Below are 17489 nucleotides of genomic sequence, written 5' to 3'. Positions count from 1 at the left end.
ATCTGACTGAGGAGAAGAAGGGGACATTGGGGATCAGGAAGCCCTCTTAGATGCCAGGATCAGGCGGTCAAGACCCAGGCATGAATATCTCTATAGGCAGTGGTCTAGGCATTGAATATCTCTATGGGATATTTGGTCACTGCTGACAATATATAAAGAGCAGGCTGCTGGGAGAAGGGGCGTGGTAAGCAATGTTCATCTTAAAAATGGTGCTTAGAGAGAATGCTCCAGAATTCCTAGATCTCTGTTCCTGGTTTTATAGAAGATCTTTCAGCTCTGAACAGTGAGTGAAGTGAAAAGAAACCCAGACACAAATAATTAGTGAATATTTACACTTTCAGTTGGCATGTTTCCAGAGGCTTATCTATGCTCCCTAGTTGGACTCTGTCAGCTTAAAAATGCTTTAGACTGGAATGATTTCTTGCAAGATTGTGTAAAATAATATTCCTTTGCTTCGATCCATGTTTCCAATGTGTTGGTTTGCTTTCCGATAAAATAAATGGTCCATCAAGACAGAACAGGTGTGAGTAATTGTAAGAATAAAGGAAACAATTGGTATTGGCCCACCTAATTTAACGCTATCTAGAAAGATTATTACATGCAGTCCTCGACTTACAGTTACAACAGTTCATTTAGTGATTGTTCAAAGTGACAACGGCTCTGAAAAAAGTGACTTATGGCCGCTTTTCAACTACAACCTTTGCAGCATCCCCATGGTCACATGATTAAAATCCAGATACTTCTTCCATGTTTAACATTCTCTACAACTACTGAACCAGGCCTTCAATTTCACACTACTTTCCAGGGCAGAATTCATTCTCAGAAATTTCCAATACCTTGAAACATAACATGAAAACATCATTAAATCTACAACTGGGAAATAATTTAACTATTTTTAAGCCACCAATTATTAAGATTTATTTTCTTGGGGGTATGTATAGCTCCTAACATGCCACTGAAAGAAAAAGCTGTTCCACATTCTTCGTTTAAATATATTGGAAGAGTTTTAAGTTTCACTGTCACTTGCTTCTGTCTACACTTCATTTTAATTTCTATATAACAGTAAAAGGATCCTAAGACAACTTAGTTGTCTGTTAGTTTTGAACAATTGAGGCTTTCTCCTTACAGGCAATGTCTTTAAAATCTTCTGAAAGTCATGAAATAAACTCGAAAAACAAATAAGAGACCTAAATTATCATCATCCCAAGATAAGTGCAATGCCTGGAGAGAACAAAAGCTTATCAGTTTACTTATCGAATTTTTAAATTACCATTTTCACGTAAGAAATTAAGAAGTCAATGCCCAATATACTTTAGCTGCCGAGAATGAAATACAAGAATGAAGATTTGGGAACAAAATCAAGAGAAGAAAGAATGCTTAGAGAAAGCTTAGGAGCAGTTGTCAGAAGCACATTTTTATGGGCAATTTGAATTGCTTCCATTCGCTCACCTCCAGCAGCAACAGAGTCTCCTGTTCTGTCCATTCACGAGTAGCACTGGCAGCAGCTTTGCTCTGTAGGAAGAGACTTGTGCGTTAGAACTGGTCCATCACTGCACAAACCCATGAGAAAATCCATTGTCTTTCCTCTTTTACCTTAGAAGGGACATTCTTCTTTGTGTACATGTCAGTGCGGAGTCCAAAGTTTTGCATATCCGGTGGCTTCTCCTTGCTCTTGTCTGGGAAATTTAACATCTGCTGGGAAGCTGTGGTTTGCTTTGAAGAGAGATGAACAAGCTTCATGTGATGTAAAGAAAGCTCGACTCTCAAGACCTCTGAAGTGCTATTTGAAAGAGCACTACCACCTATAAGGAGAACAAGCAGGCATCCACCTCTAGCTCTCATTTGGTGGGGCCAAGCTACAGCACAGCATATGTCAATCTTAGACCCACCCAGACACGTTGGAATTTCTAGCATTTTATCCATGACAGCATCTCTCTTATTTGGGTCTTCAGTGACCCATTACAAATCTTCCTGGTCTGTAACTTACAGCGGTGCAGCCTATCAGGAAATCACAGGCAACAAACTACAAAGGGAGAGATGGGACAATTTCATCCCTGCTCATTCTTAAAAATTCAGCAGATTGACGTGACTCGGATTCTGGCTGCATAGAATTCCACAGTTTTCATAATTCCACAGAGGAAAGTGTCCAGGTGTCATTCCTCTCCGGACTCCCACAAACCCCAGCCTCTGCTGGGAATTCTCTTACCAGCTCCGGTTTCCCTTTCACTGTCTCTGTGACAAGATCTTCAATCTCTTTGCCCTTTCGTCCAGTCTTGGTATCGCTATCACTCTGACGACCCTGAAGCGTAAGCAAAATTCTGTCCTGTTGCCCTCTCCCGTTTATATTAATATTTTAATATGGGAAAGGAAAGTTATTAAGGTGTCCAGCATGCACAAATACATGATTTCCTCTAGGGTTATCCAGCATGCACAAATACATGATTTCCTTTAGGATGGAAATTCCTTCGGATACTTCCTTAGCAACTTTCAGGCTTTTTCCCCTTATATTTTTCTCATTTTATAGCTTCTGGTTTATTTTTATCAGATGTCTTCAATGTCGATATATTCTCAGCGGAGGTCTTTATATTTCTTTAACATGCTTTGCGGGCCATTAATTCTCACTTATAGCTAAGGAAAAGCTAAAAATACAGATACATTTTTTAAAATGACGTGTATTTAAATTTCTTCTCCGGGTGGCTGGATATTACCTGGGGAGTTTTGGGCTGCAGTGGCACCAATCCTGAAGGCGTATCAGCCAGAACATGGAAATGAGAAGTAGGTGGTGGTCCCATCGGTGTTGGTCGACTCTCAGCATCTACTTGGTAATTGATGAGTCCCCACTGTTCTAGGAAGGCATGGACTCTGCAACCAAAGAAAAAAAAAGGAAACTTTAGCTCTAATCAAACCTGTGGCAACAGAGCTATGGATTAAGATTAAACTCTTAAGAACAAAAAAATTAAAACAAATTCACATGAATAAAAATGGCAGAAAATAAAAAAGAGAAACTAGTGCATAAAGAAAGAAAAATAGAAAACAAATTTCCATTTCCTTTACAGCAAATATAAGTACAGTTTAAAAATTATCTCTTATTCTATGATTACAAAAAAGCTCACTCTTTTCTGTTGTTTTTTTTCCATATCAAAACCACAAATATTAAGTGTATTTTTTTTTGCATTTTATGCAAGAAGATCAAGAAGGCATCCATAAATATATTATTTTGTCTAAATAAATAAATAAAAATATATTATTTTGTCTCTAAGAAAAGAAATTAATTTAGCCATCTCTGCAAGTTCATCTTCTCTAACCATTTCTCTGAATCCTAATAATGCCTTGTGTGCATGACTTTCTACTTTCAAGCATATAGTAGTCTTACTGCAATAATCATATATAAAAACAAAGTTCCATGATTTTTTTTGTTATTTATCCCTTATTTCCAGGTCTCTGATTTCAATTGTATGTTAATTTTTAAAATCTTCTGAATTATTGTATCTATTTTTATCCAAAAAAATTAGGTCACATTAAGAATGAGGATTGTGTTCAGCTCAAGAAGATGCACCATCTGCAATTTCTTTCTCAGTAGATCAGAAAATCATATTTAGCCCATCTTATGGTAAAGTGCACCAGTTGTGGCCCTATTTGGACAGGGAGTCATTGCTCACACTCAGTCACGCCCTCATCACCTCGAGGTTCGACTACTGCAATGCTCTCTATGTGGGGCTACCTTTGAAAAGTGTTCGGAAACTTCAGATTGTGCAGAATGCGGCCGTGAGAGCTATCGTGGGGTTTCCTAGATCTGCCCAAGTTTCACCAACATTCCGTGGCCTGCACTGGTTGCCGATCGGTTTCCGGTCACAATTCAAAGTGTTGGTTATGACCTATAAAGCCCTACATGGCATCGGACCGCACGAATCCCAGCGGCCAATCAGGTCCCACAGAGTTGGCTTTCTCCGGATCCCGTCGACTAAACAATGCCGTTTGGCGGGACCTAGGGGAAGAGCTTTCTCTGTGGCAGCCACGGCTCTCTGGAATCAACTCCCCCCAGAGATTCGAATTGTCCCCACTCTTCCCGCCTTCCGATGTTGAAGACCTATCTATGTCGCCAGGCATGGGGGGACTAACTATCTCTTCCCCCAGTCTTTTTCTGACTGTAATACATGAGAATGGTGTGATTGTGCAGTAACGATTGTTTTTAATATTTATGGGTTTTAAATTTAGTTTTTTATCTAATATTGGATTTGTACACTGTATACTGTATTATTGTTGTTGTTGTGAGCCGCCCCGAGTCTTTGGAGAGGGGCGGCATACAAATCTAATAAATCTTAAATCTTAAAGTGATCATTAAGACACAAGATAAAAAATCCAGCTGCACGTGCCAAATCATAAAATAAAAAGTGGACTGCTGTAAACAGTTACTGGGCTTCTGTATGCTCAGCTAACATACCTCATGATGGCACAGACATCACCAGCCAGGTTCCGACGACATGCAGTGGAAGTCAGGTATTCCTGAGGATTAAGCCGGTATGTGTCAATCATGAAATTGCGGTAAGCCAAGTAGCTAGAACATGAAACAAACAAAAAAGAAAACAGAACTACTTTTAACTCGAGTCATTTTACTTTGTTAAATTCTTCCCATATGATTGGTTCCGTTAGTCCTCTTACTAAACACTTCTAAAGGCCAGTGCAGAACCTTTCCTGTCTGAATGGACCCCTAAATTTACACCTGTCTGAAGGTGTAAAATGTCCTTAGATTCTCACCCTGGCAAAAGAAAGATGCTGCAAAACATTTGTTATGCTGGCAAAGATGCTAAGAGCACCTAAGAGCATCCTTACATTTCTGGCGTCTTTGACTTGTTCTTGCCATTGAAAAATTCAGGAAGGGCTCTCCTCTCAATAGCATGGACACTGTGGAAGAAACACAGGAAAAATATTAAGAACAGGTGGGGAGGCTGGAGGAACTCAGGGACAAAAAGCTCACATTCCAGCACCTGTTGTAGTCAAACCAGGCTGCATAACTGGGGATGATAATGTGATGGGTTTGCTCGGTCACATTGTCTTCATGCAGGTCGGGGTTCTTGGTCTGCTCTCCTTTGTTCCCAGCATTATTCTCCTCTTCATCCTGAAACCAGAATTCTCTTCAGTAGGCAATGGGCAATGCTTGTGACGTTCTTACGACTGTAGCTCCTAATCTTCCATTTTTAATCAGAGGAGCTGGGACCTTGGAACAACTCATTCGCACAGCAATCCAAACCTGAAACTCTCAGTGTAAGTCTTAATTCCAATACATTACAGACATAGCTTGAGAAATGATGGAAGGCTGGCGTACAGAAAAGAAACCCCTGCTAAGCAATGAGATAGAAATCAAGGGACATTTTGGCAAACGGGAGCATGGAGACATAAAGGTTACTATGGGTGGTGTTACAGGTCTGCAAGGAAATGACTGTCAATATAATGAGGCATGGGTCACTTCTACTGGGATCAAACTAAGAAAAGCAGAAAGGGGAGGAGCGTATGGGGCGGGAGGGGAAGAAGTGGACCTAGCAAAAGCTGAATCTTCTTTTAATGATTACAGAAAGTTATTATTTAATGATCATTTGTTCAGTGACTCTGCAACACTGAATAAATGTTGTTAGTGCTATGTTGTAAGCTGCCATGAGTCTAAGGAGAAGGGCGGCATTAAAAAAAATCAAACAAACAAACAAACAAACATATGGAATGAATGAATGAATGAATGGAATGAATGAATGAATGAATGAATGAATGAATGAATGAATGAATGGAATGAATGATATTTATACCCGGTTCTCAACGTTATAGCTGTTGCAAGGGTCCTGCAGTCAAGTTACCAAAATCCAGACACTTGACAGCCTGCCCACACTTACAAGCACAGGAGTGGGTCAACTCCTCTCAGCCTGTTGCCTTCCATCTGTGCCAGGCCCCCCAGTGCAAAGTCCCAGCTGCCCCAGCCATACCTAGCGGACCTTCACTGTCTCATTGCTGGCTGTGCTAGGCTTTCTTCCCGATGCAATTTCGCACCATTCTCCAAACAGCGTGCACCATTCTCAGGATGCTTTGGGAAGCCCTCTGAAAAGTTTCCGAGGCCTTTTGAAGCCTAATGAGAAAGCTGCACTCACTCTCCTGCAGATTGCATGCGCCGTTCTTGCTTTGGAAAGCCTCAGAAATATTCTGAAATATTACGCTGTGCTGTTTAGAGAATAGCGGGTGATACTTGGGAGAATGGCACAGGTAGCCTGGGGGAGCAGGCCTGGTGTATCCAGCAGTTGCCTGGCTGCACCAGCAGTGAGAGGAAAGATGGTTCATGTCAGCTAGGCATGGCAGGGTGGCTGGAACTTTGCACTATGGCGCTAAGGTGGCTGTCTCAGAACAGAGCTGAGGTGATACTCCTTGGCAGTGGCAGCACCAGGGCTGAAGTAGAGGCCTGGGGATGGTGATAGCCAGCTGAGAGTGCTGAAGGTCCCAGGGCTCCGTTTCTACCACAGCTGCTGCTGCTGCGGAATGCTGCTGTGCAGGGGGACAAAGGGCAAAGATAAAGAGAGAGACATGTTGGGGGGGGGGAGTTGAAAGAAGGCAGAAGAGGCAGCCCCTTATCTTTCTGAGGCTCAAGGCTGGGAGAGGCCAGGAATGGTTTAGATTGGGATGGGTCCTTTCCTAATGACCAAAGAAATTGGACTGCCAATTGGGCTTTCTGACTACTTCACTGAGATGGAAATTCCTGTCCCAGTTAGCATTGCAATTCAAGGACTACCTGCAAGCAGTCATTTTTGTTCCCTTAGCACCAGTTCATCCACCCCAATCTGCCCCTATGTGAAGAGTAAGGCTGTTCTTTAAGTTATAACAAGAGGCAATAAACAGAAAACAGCATCTGATTTACCTTGCCTGCCGCCTCCATGTTCTCATCCTCTGGTTCATCTAGAAAACAAGAAGAGTAGAAATAGAAACCTCTACATTATCCATTTGCTCTTCCACAGCTATCTGGAGAATTGTCAAAAACAAAGCCGTATTTAGCAAAGGTAAAAGAATAAAAAGATCTGAACGGGTATACAGCAGCATTCCCCAATGACATTTATCTAAAAACGATTGAAGAAGCTTGCCCAGAAACACAACTGGGAGCTACCTTCCTTAAAATCTATTTCTGCAGCCTTCTTGTCCACCTTTTCATATTTATTGTGTTATTTGGGAGGCTGATATTGAGAAAAACAAGTCTCAACTTCTTTTAGACTTACACGATCAACAGGTGATTTTCTAGATTCTGGCCAAAAAGCCTATGGCTTTCTTATATACTCTGATGGTTTACTGAAATTATACAGATTTATCATTCCAACGTTCTTTTTAAATTTGCAGCCCAGTCTGCTGGTATGATTCCAGACATACTCCCCCTCAGCATAGTTGAAAGAAGTACTGCCCCCTTAAGAATTTATTTTGCCTGGCTTAAAAACTGCAGAAGACAGTCTGTCCCAAATAAACGTTCCAACATCTGTTATTCTCCCGCGTAACAGTAAATTTTAAATGAATGTACATCCCTGCAAGGAGCACACACAAAACGACAAACAGCTGTTAGTACAGCACTTCAACACTTCCCATTCATTCAATTCAACACTTAAGAAACACTTAATGATTAATACTGGATTCTGTGTGTGTGTGCACATGTGCATGCAGGTGTATGTGTTTGTGTGTGTGGAGCTCATGCAATTATTCTTACCAACATTTTTGGAAGTTGTTTGACCTTGCCTTCCTCCTGTGCTAGTACCATGCTTAAGGCAGGAATAGTCTGCCATCTATAACACCATGAAAAAATGGCTCTCATTTACTATATTTAGTTGATTTGATTTTGACTTTGCCTTGCTTTTAACTGCCTTGCTTTATTATTATGTTTTATCCTTTGTTATTTTTAACTGCTCTAAGTTGCTTTGAGCTATAAACTGTAAGTAGAAAGGCAGGACAGAAATGTTATTTAGAAAAGTTATAGAAAAAAAGGCCTATGCTAAACACCCAGCCTTTTCACTTTATCAACCAAGAATTGCAAATTCCCATTGAAACCAATCCCAGAAATACTATGTTATCATGCAAAATCCATGTTTCTGCTCTGGCAATGTAAAGGAAGCTAGACTGATTTTATCATCTTATAGGTAGTTCCCAACTGGGGATATAAGATGACACCTGTTCACAACTGATCATTTGGAGGGGGAAAAGGCCTCTAAATCTTCCTATTGCATAAATATTAGTCTATCCACGACTAAGAGCATGCTCTTGCTCTTGTAGTAAAAGGAGGATTACAAAACAAATAAAGTATCCCTTACCCAAATCAGTCATGGTACCCCCTTTCACAGGAGCAGATTCAGAATCTTTCTTCGTGTTGACTATGGAAGACAGAGGAAGGAAGGAATATTTTATTCAAAGAATCTCTCCAAGAATTACAAATCTAATTAATAATAATAATAATAATAATAATAATAATAATAATAATAATAATAATTGAACCGCAGGGCCAAGAAGTTATACTTTCTTCTCATGTTTGGCCATAAAGCGAAGTGTGTAACATCAGTATGGGGTTTTTCTTCAATGTGGGGTTTAAAGTTGGAAAGTGTTTGAGATGTAAATCTCTACATGGTTTAATGCCTCTATTTTTCTGTTGTTAACTTAATAATATTAAGGGAAATTAGCTTCCCTGCTGACTTGATCTGTCAGAAAGTCTCAAAAAATGACCACGTGACCCTAGAACATTGCAATAATCATAAATATGAATCAAAATTTTGCCAAAAATCAACATTTTGATCATATGACCATGAAAATGCTGCAATGGTCGTAAGTGTGAAAAATGGTCATAGGTCCTTTTTTTCAGTGCCGTTATAACTTCAAATAGCCATTAAACCAACTGTCGTAAATTAACTGTACAGTATGTGCCCTACAGGCTGTCCATCTTTCACTGTCCAGTATAAAGACCAGAGGTGTACTGACTAAAATAATAATAATATTCTACTCTTCACAGTGATACAACAAAGGTAGTTTTAAAGCGAATTATAATTGATAGAAGCCACCCCAAACAATTCCAATATATGGGGTATGACAAAGAGCCATGTTTATGGAATTCATAACAGCTTTAAATTCTGACCTGTTTTGGGCAATGTGACTTCTTCAACATTAGGGACAGGAGAAGGTTCATCCATGTCTTTTGTGAGATCTTCTTGTTCTTCCTCACGGTGACCACGTTTGGATTTGGTGTAGGGTGTAGAAGGCCTGCAGATGGAGAGCAATAACATAGCAACAGCACTGAGACTTATATATTTTACAGCCCTCTAAGTGGTTTTACAGAGTCAGCATATTGCCCCCAACATGCTGGGTCCTCATTTTACCCACCTCAGAAGGATGGAAGGCTGAGTCAACTTCAAGCACAGTAAACAGAGATACACTAAACAACATTATTCAATCCTGGATACTACATCAAACTATAGTTAAATCATCATTATTTCTGATCAATAGAATAGATTCTGTTGTAGCTTTCAAGTAAGGACATCTGAGTTGAAAATGTCCTGTGAATGATTTCATGAAGTGAATCCACTGAGTAGAATCGGCAATATTGTTGACAACTTGATCTGAAGTTGGTGTGTTCAAAGGGAAGGACTTCAAACAGAGAGGATACTCCATTCTTGGTTAATCCAAGCCAGCCTGTTGTAAAAAACTATGTTTGCCCTCAAGAACAGGAAAGGAGGACAGGCTAATTTTTCTTAAGAAATGAGACACTTTAAGATACATGGTAGGAACTGGAGAGAGTTGTTTCATACTCAGATATTGAAGAAAAAACATTTCTTTCTCCTCACCCTTTCTTGGCATTTTTCTTCTTTGCTTCTGGAGTAGGAGAAGGAGAAGGGGAACGTTTCCGCTTTTTATAATTCCCCCCCTTCTTGTCCCTTCGGTCCGAATCAGGACTGTTAACCTGGAAAGAGAGAAGTCAATGCAATTTGCCAGCAGTCTTGAATTGCCTCCTTAAACCACATATAATAATCTTTTGTGCTCATCACTGAACATTTTTTAAATATCCAAAGGAAAATTAATAAGAATCTCTTAAGAGCTAGGGACTAATTAATTCCTGTAATAAATGCTGGAAATATTTAGAAATACAATTATCCTGCTGGGTTTGACCAATCTATCTCATTTTTCACTTATTGTAAAAAATCCAACAGGAAGTTGGAACAGACTGTTCTTGACAATCTACTAGAATTGGTCTGTATTCCAACTGAAGGTTTCAATATACTTTTAGCATGGTAATTCCCACCCATTGCCCATTGCAGAAATGGGAGAACTAATATTTGGGCCGAGTTTGTCCCTTCCTTTTTTAAAACCTTCAGCCCTAGAACCCTTAACTAAAAGGACTTTAGTAAAAAAAAAAAATCACACCTCATCAGTGAGAGTCTTGGCAGAGATTTTCTTTCTCCTGGAGACAGGGCTCTTCTCATCACTGACCTCATAGTCTTCTTCATTCATCCATTCATTAAAACTGTCTGTGTCTAGTATCCACTTTCCATGAACCTGGAGGTGAGAGGAGGAGAAGGGCATCTACAGATGACTTGAACTGAAAAAGGTAAGAAGCTACTTCCCACTTCTGAATAAAAAAACAGGAACTTGTTATTTTAGAAGCATCATAAAGTTCTTCGGTGCCAATGCCACAATGGTCCAACTTCCAACCCCAAAGTCCGTCCTATCACATTACCTTACGGGGTTTCTCTGGTGTGGGGGCATCCTCCACAGGGGCTTCAATTTCACTGGCTGGGATCCAAGTGTCATAGCTGTAAAAGACAGCACATAGTGAATAAAGAACTGATTCTAAAACCTCACTGGACAACACAATCCCATCCGTTGTCACATATTTACACATGCTGCCTTATGACAACAGTAAGGGAAAAATGAAGACTCTGCTACAATCAGTCTTTAATTACTTATTTTACATAAAGTGGCTAAGAATAAAGGCAAGGATATATAATCTAAAAACTACCCATATGCATTCCTCTCCATAAACTAAGGTAGTTATACAGGACGGAGGCAAACCTGTCAGGATAGTAGCCCCAATGAAGAAGAACTTGCTTGTCTCTCTTCATGATTGGACGAACCCATTCTTCTAAAAAATATAAAAAGAAAGATTATTGCCCTAGTATAAATGACACTTTATTTTACATGTATCATATTTATCATTAAGTTGCTCTGAAGTTCTCATTAGAGTAATAGGGTAAATTCTTCAAAATGGGAATGAAGAACTATACCCATACAAACTAGATCATGCATAGATGTTATCTTCAGATTCCATGTGTTTGTATGTGTGTCGAATATTTTAATGCATATTCAAATAAGTAAAAAAATTAAATAATTACCATTCAGTGAAACAATGTTCTTTGAATTAACTGGAAATACCATTTTTCTACAGATGCCTATTTAATAGACCCAGGGCAAGAGGTCAGTTCTATTCATTGCCAGGTTTCTATGAGAACACCTTCAGATTATGATGATGATGATGATGATGATGATGATTATTATTATTATTATTATTATTATTATTATTTAATTTGTATGCCGCCCTTCTCCGAAGACTCAGGGCGGCTCACAGAATACAAAAAACAACACGACCACAAATTTAATTAATTAAAAATTATTACTAAAATCCCATATATATTAAAATCAGTCAGCCAATTCATTCACAACCACACATTACAACTCAAGGGAAGGGGGATCTGATTGCCCCATGCCTGGCGACATAAATGAGTCTTGAGACTCTTGCGAAAGGTGAGTAGGGTGGGGGCAATGCGAATCTATGGAGGGAGCTGATTCCAGAGGGCTGGGGCTGCACCAGCAGTGAGAGGAAAGATGGTCTGGCTGATGGGACCCAGAGAAGGCCAACTCTGTGGGACCTAACCGGTCGCTGGGATTTGTGCGGCAGAAGGTGGTCCCGTAAGTAATCTGGTCCAATGTCATGTAGGGTTTTATAGGTCATAACCAACACTTTGAATTGTGTCCGGAAGCCAATTGGCAACCAATGCAGTCCGTGGACTGTTGGAAACATGGGTGTATCTGGGAAGACCCATGACCACTCATGCGGCTGCATTCTGCACAATTTGAAGTTTCCGAATACTTTTCAGAGGTAGCCCCATGTAGAGAGCATTGCAGTAGTCGAACCTCGAGGTGATAAGAGCATGAGTGACTGTGAGCAGAGACTCCCTGTCCAAATAGGGCCGCAACTGATGTACCAGGCGAACCTGGGCAAACTCCAGGTTAGACATTAAAGATATAGAAAGACTCAAAAGTAAGAGATTAAATTTTAGTTTTAAAAGAATGGAAGTTTTTCACTTTTCTTTTCTACAACTTAGGTTTCCTTTATGGATGTGTTTCAGGATCACTGCTATTTTAAAATTGGATTTCTTTCATTGCAATTGCGGTGAAAATGGGAAGGGAGGAAAGAAGCACAGAAGAAAAGGGGAAAAAAGGGAAGAGATTAGGTTCAAAAGAGACAAATGGGGAACTAAATAAGAGGGAAAAGAGAAGATATTAGATGGGAACTTAAAACAGAAGAAAAGGTATAATTATAAAATTTTAAGAGGAAGAAAAATAAGACGATGTGTGGATGAGAGGGAAACATTAAGAAGTGGAGTGTATGGGAAATTAAATGAAAACGGTTAAAGGAATAATTAAAGAATGAAAACATGACATAAGTATGTGTTAAGATTAATATGTGTAGTTGTAGTATTTGATTATAATGATGTGATGAATGAGATGGAAAAAGGAAAAGAAATGTAGTGTATATTTAAAGTTGATTAAAGAGTACCGTAAATATTAATGATTGCAATAAAGTAAATTAATGACAGTAATATCTATAGGTAAAAGCGATACATATTTAGATTAATATTGATGATTGGAATTGATTGATGATTATTTTTATTATATGAAGTTGGATAGTTGACAAAGAAAAGATGTATAAAAAATATGAGGATAAAATTTTAAGAAGTGGAGCATTTGGAGAATTAAGGAAAAATGTTTAATGGTACAATTAAAAGAAAGAATGGGAATTATGATAAAATGAACTGTATTATGATTAACATGTGTAACTGTAATATTGGAATAAGAAGATGATACGAGATAGCAAGGGGGAAAATGTTTGATATATATATATATATATATGTACATACACACACACACACATACATATATGTGGGAGCAATATTGGGATGAATTATAAGATAATGCTGGGTAGGTGAAAAAGGAGAAGTAAAAATTAAGTTTAAAGAAACTTATTATATTTGAAATTAAATTACAACAAATTAAGAAGCAAGATGGAAAGGACTGCTTTTAAATGGTGTTAACTAGATAAGGGGATAAGAAAGTTTTGGAGTTAAGGGCAAATGTTAATATTGTCTAAATGTTAGACAAGAAGAGGAGGTAAATAGAGTTTAAAAACATAAAGAAAGAATATTATGGCAGAAATGGGAAATATTAAAAAATAGTGTATGAGGATGTTATAAGCCAGTGATGATGAACCTATGGCACAGATGCCACATGAGCACAGAGAACCATATCTGCTGGCACATGAGCCCTTGCCCTAGCTCAGATCCAGCGTACATGTGTGTCCCAGCCAGCTGATTTTCAGCTCGCACGGAGGCTCTGGGAATACGTTTTTGGTCTCCAGAAGGCCTCTGGAGGAGCAGGAGAAGCCTCTGGAGCCCGGAGAGGGCAAAATATGGGCCTACGAGGCCCACCAGAAGTTGGGAAATGGGCCGTTTTCAGCCTTCAGAGCGCCTCCGCGGGGGCGGGGGCGGTCATTTTCGCCCTCCCCAGGCATTAAATTAGGGATATAGGCACTTGCACGTGCATGATAGCGTGAACACATACATTCGGCACCCAAGAGAAAAAAGATTCGTGATCACTGTTATAAGCTATATAAAAATTTTGACTTGGGTGATACTCTGTTCAAAGAAAATATACTGTATGTTTTGTGTGTCTTAAAAAACATTATATAGAAAAAATCCACAAGTACACAATCTACCTCAATGTTTGTAACTTGCATAATTATATGACTCGTATAAATGGCATGATTTGTGGTAAAACCTCAATTTAAATCTTGATCCATCAAACAGAGGTGAAGTCTGAATAAAGAAATTGCCTACTGTATTCAAAGTCTGTTAGATTAAGAATTTACTGTAGTATTACATTCTGTACTACTTTTTAAAAGAGAAGCATAATTGTATGTAAACAACCACTGCAATTGCTCTGGCCAAAATCAGAGTGAAATCTTACCTTCTTCCAAGCTACCAGGAACAGGGAAGGCAATATGGGAGGCATTGCTCTTATCTTCAGTTATAGTTCCCTGAAAGAAAAAAAGTGATAGAAATATTAAGATTTAAACCATCCAGGAGACACCAGCTGCTGAAAATGATTTCATACCATACTTCAACACAACAATGGAATGAAACCACGATGGAATGGATCCTAGATTGGCTAGGAGTGAGAGTGAGTGTATGTATGTTTGGGTGGAGTTCTTACTAATGTTTTTATGCTGTTTTATACATTGTTCTTATTCATTGGAAGCCACACAGAGTCCTTCAGGAGTGGGCGACATATAAGATAGATTAGATAGATAGATAGATAGATAGATAGATAGATAGATAGATAGGTAGGTAGGTAGGTAGGTAGGTAGGTAGGTAGGTAGGTAGGTAGGTAGGTAGGTAGGTAGAGGAAGAGATAGATAGATAGATAGATAGATAGATAGATAGATAGATAGATAGATAGATAGATAGATAGAGATAGATAACAGTCCTTACGGTTAAATACCTTTCACAATCTTGACTGTTCAGTGTTTGTGCCACTGACCCCTACGAGGAACCGTGCTGATGCAATACAGTACACAATGCATGCTCCAGTACCTTTCTGAGGTTGTTGAGCTACTGTTTTGGACTGCAAACCTATGTACAAATCTATGTGTCGAAATGCCAGGTAAGAACTAACAGACTGCAAGTTTATAAAAGAAGCTGAGCAGCACCTCATTTCTAAGATGTCATCCTATTTTGCTGCTTATTATGTATTTACTGTTTTCCAATCCAATAATGTTGAACAATTGCAACTATAAAATAAATTGTTGCTTCAGTCACAGAAGGAAGAAATACTTAAGGGCTCTCTTCAGAGATTCAACAGCAAAAGAGTTGTACCTCACTCTACAAGTCAGTGTTATTTCTTATTTTGAAGTACAACTGGAAACATCATGTTCTTCCATGTTTGTAAGCAAGAGGAAACTGCTATTATAGGTAAAATGCTCAGTTGAGCAAAGATTGAAATGTACAAGAATGGAAGGCGGCGAGGCCCTAGGTCTGCCATTCCCTCACTAAGCTTTTCTGATGCCCACCTGATGTCGTTTGACAATGTCTTTCAGCTTTGCTTGCAATTTGGGGTCAATATCTGGATGCAGATAAATGTTAGGACGGGAAAGACAATTGTTCTGAGAAAGAAAAAAAGAGAGAGGAAATTAGTGTTTTGTCCTGAGATTTTAAAAAAGTGTACTATCTGAGTTTTTTTTTTTTAAAAAGAGCCCACTTTACCTGTACAAGAGATTTTTCAATAGTCATGAACATCTCCACATTTCGGTCCATCCGTGAGGGATTCTGGAAATCAAAACGTCGCCTTTTTGGAGAAAAAAACAGTTTTCAATAAAAAGCACATTTTTTGTAAATAGTAGGCAGGATAGAGGCTACAGAGCGGACAGAGCTATTACAGACCTTGATTCTACATGAAGACTGTTCTTTCTGTTTCTGAAGCAAATGGAAGTGTGCATCAGGCAATTCCATAAAATACTGTACTTTTTGAAGAACAAGACGTACTTCCTCCTCCCAAAAAGAGGGTGAAAATTGCGGTGCGTCTTATATACTAAATGTTGCTGAAGCGCCCCACCCACCCACCCACCCGCCAGCCTCCACACTTTGGCAGTTTTCAGCATGTGCACATTGCATTTTCGGCTCTGCATGCCCCATTTTAGACCTGTCCCAGGCTGCAGGAATCGCCACAGCACATCACCACTGATTGCTGCCTCCGCACGCCCCATTTTTGGCCGCCACATGTCACATTTTGGAACCGGCCAAAAATGCAATGCACAGAGGCTAAAAATGGGGCGTGCGGAGGCCAAAACTAACTAACTAACTAACTATTTATTCATTCATTGATTCATTCTATTTTCTTTTAATGCCGCTGTTCTCCTTAGACTCAGGCGGCTTACAACATGTTAGCAATAGCACTTTTTAACAGAGCCTCCACAACCTGGGTCCCCATTTTACCCACCTCAGAAGGATGGAAGGCTGAGTCAACCTTGAGCCGATGCGGAGATTTGAACCGCTGACCTGCAGATCTAGCAGTCAGCTTTTAGTGACCTGCAGTACAGCACTCTACCTGCTGTGCCACCTTGGCTGTTATAATGTGCAGAGGCCAAAATGGGGATGCGGAGGCTAAAAATGTGATCAGTGGTGATGTGCAGTGGTAATACCAGAAGCCTGGAATGAGTTTAGAACGGAGCACGCCGAGGCGAAATAAGTGATGCATGGAGGCCAAAAATGTGACATGCAGCGGCAGCGACGGGCTATGGCGATTCCCACAGCTTGGAACAGCTGATTGGCAGTATTCCGGGCGGCTGATCCAACTGCCAATCAGCTGCTTGTGCTGAATCAGGTGTGATAACGTGCTGAAGCTGACTAGGCTACTTGCTGTTTGCTGCAAGGATGCTAGCCAGATGAATACTGATGGATGCTGGTAGGCAGAGGCAGAATTTTTTTTTCTCCCCCAAAACTAATGTGCATCTTATACTCCTGAGTGTCTTATACTCCGAAAAATACTGTACTCTCCTGAACAAAACAGCCATAGAACCTCCCTACTCGCTACTACTAAGCCACAAACAAGATACATTTGTTCAAATAAGATACATTTACCAAGGTAGAGATAGCATTGTCCTGGATGGTTTGAAGTTCAAGTCCAATATTTCAATGGATGATTTTCAGCAAATCACTTTTTTTCAGCCCAACCTATCTCTCACATTAGTTTTAATTTTTAAATGTGTTTATTTCAGTAGGCTGAATCATCGAAAGGTTTCCTATTCATGAGATAAAGAATAAGATTCCTTCTATTCATTATATGGTGTTGTCCAAATATACAGATCTGGTATCTATTATTGGCTAGATTTTAGGCTTTAATAGGCGCTATGAGGCTAAATCTAAGGAAGAAGGAATATTGCTATAATTTTTGAGACTCTTGTGAAGCACTGTGTCACAAGCTAAGTTGTTGTTGCTGAAGTATTGACTGCTTAATTGGGGCTCACAATTACCTCTTGAACCTCATGTTGGGGTTGGGATTGAAGGAGTTCTCAAGGGTTTTGGTCTTAGGAGACTAAAACCTCCATGCCCTAAAGGTGATTTCAGTGTGACCCATGAATTCATAGCTGCCACAGGAAACTGTTTCTCTAA

The 17489-nt window shown here is 39.6% G+C and overlaps 1 protein-coding gene across 9 annotated transcripts in view; it reads right to left on the bottom strand.

Annotated features, from left to right (window-relative positions):
* Window positions 1-17489, bottom strand: part of SMARCC2 (SWI/SNF related BAF chromatin remodeling complex subunit C2) — a 37391-nt gene that overhangs the window by 12495 nt on the left and 7407 nt on the right. For 5 of the 9 annotated variants that reach the window (XM_070740587.1, XM_070740586.1, XM_070740585.1 and 2 more), the window contains exons 4-20: window positions 15585-15666; window positions 15392-15484; window positions 14290-14359; window positions 11059-11128; window positions 10724-10799; window positions 10411-10542; window positions 9834-9949; window positions 9128-9252; window positions 8316-8375; window positions 6890-6927; window positions 4986-5116; window positions 4831-4902; window positions 4442-4555; window positions 2709-2862; window positions 2207-2299; window positions 1594-1713; window positions 1450-1512 (exon numbers count right to left, since the gene is read on the bottom strand). In XM_070740587.1, the coding sequence (XP_070596688.1) occupies window positions 1450-1512; window positions 1594-1713; window positions 2207-2299; window positions 2709-2862; window positions 4442-4555; window positions 4831-4902; window positions 4986-5116; window positions 6890-6927; window positions 8316-8375; window positions 9128-9252; window positions 9834-9949; window positions 10411-10542; window positions 10724-10799; window positions 11059-11128; window positions 14290-14359; window positions 15392-15484; window positions 15585-15666 (1609 nt within the window). The remainder of the gene's footprint in view (window positions 1-1449; window positions 1513-1593; window positions 1714-2206; window positions 2300-2708; window positions 2863-4441; window positions 4556-4830; window positions 4903-4985; window positions 5117-6889; window positions 6928-8315; window positions 8376-9127; window positions 9253-9833; window positions 9950-10410; window positions 10543-10723; window positions 10800-11058; window positions 11129-14289; window positions 14360-15391; window positions 15485-15584; window positions 15667-17489) is intronic. The other 4 variants (XM_070740589.1, XM_070740588.1, XM_070740583.1 and 1 more) reach the window with 1 other exon arrangement.

Source organism: Erythrolamprus reginae, chromosome 2, assembly GCF_031021105.1.
Source record: "Erythrolamprus reginae isolate rEryReg1 chromosome 2, rEryReg1.hap1, whole genome shotgun sequence".
Classification (NCBI taxonomy): Eukaryota; Metazoa; Chordata; class Lepidosauria; order Squamata; family Dipsadidae; genus Erythrolamprus; species Erythrolamprus reginae.
The sequence above is the reverse complement of the archived record's forward strand: the minus strand, read 5'-3'. Positions and strand labels throughout refer to the sequence as shown.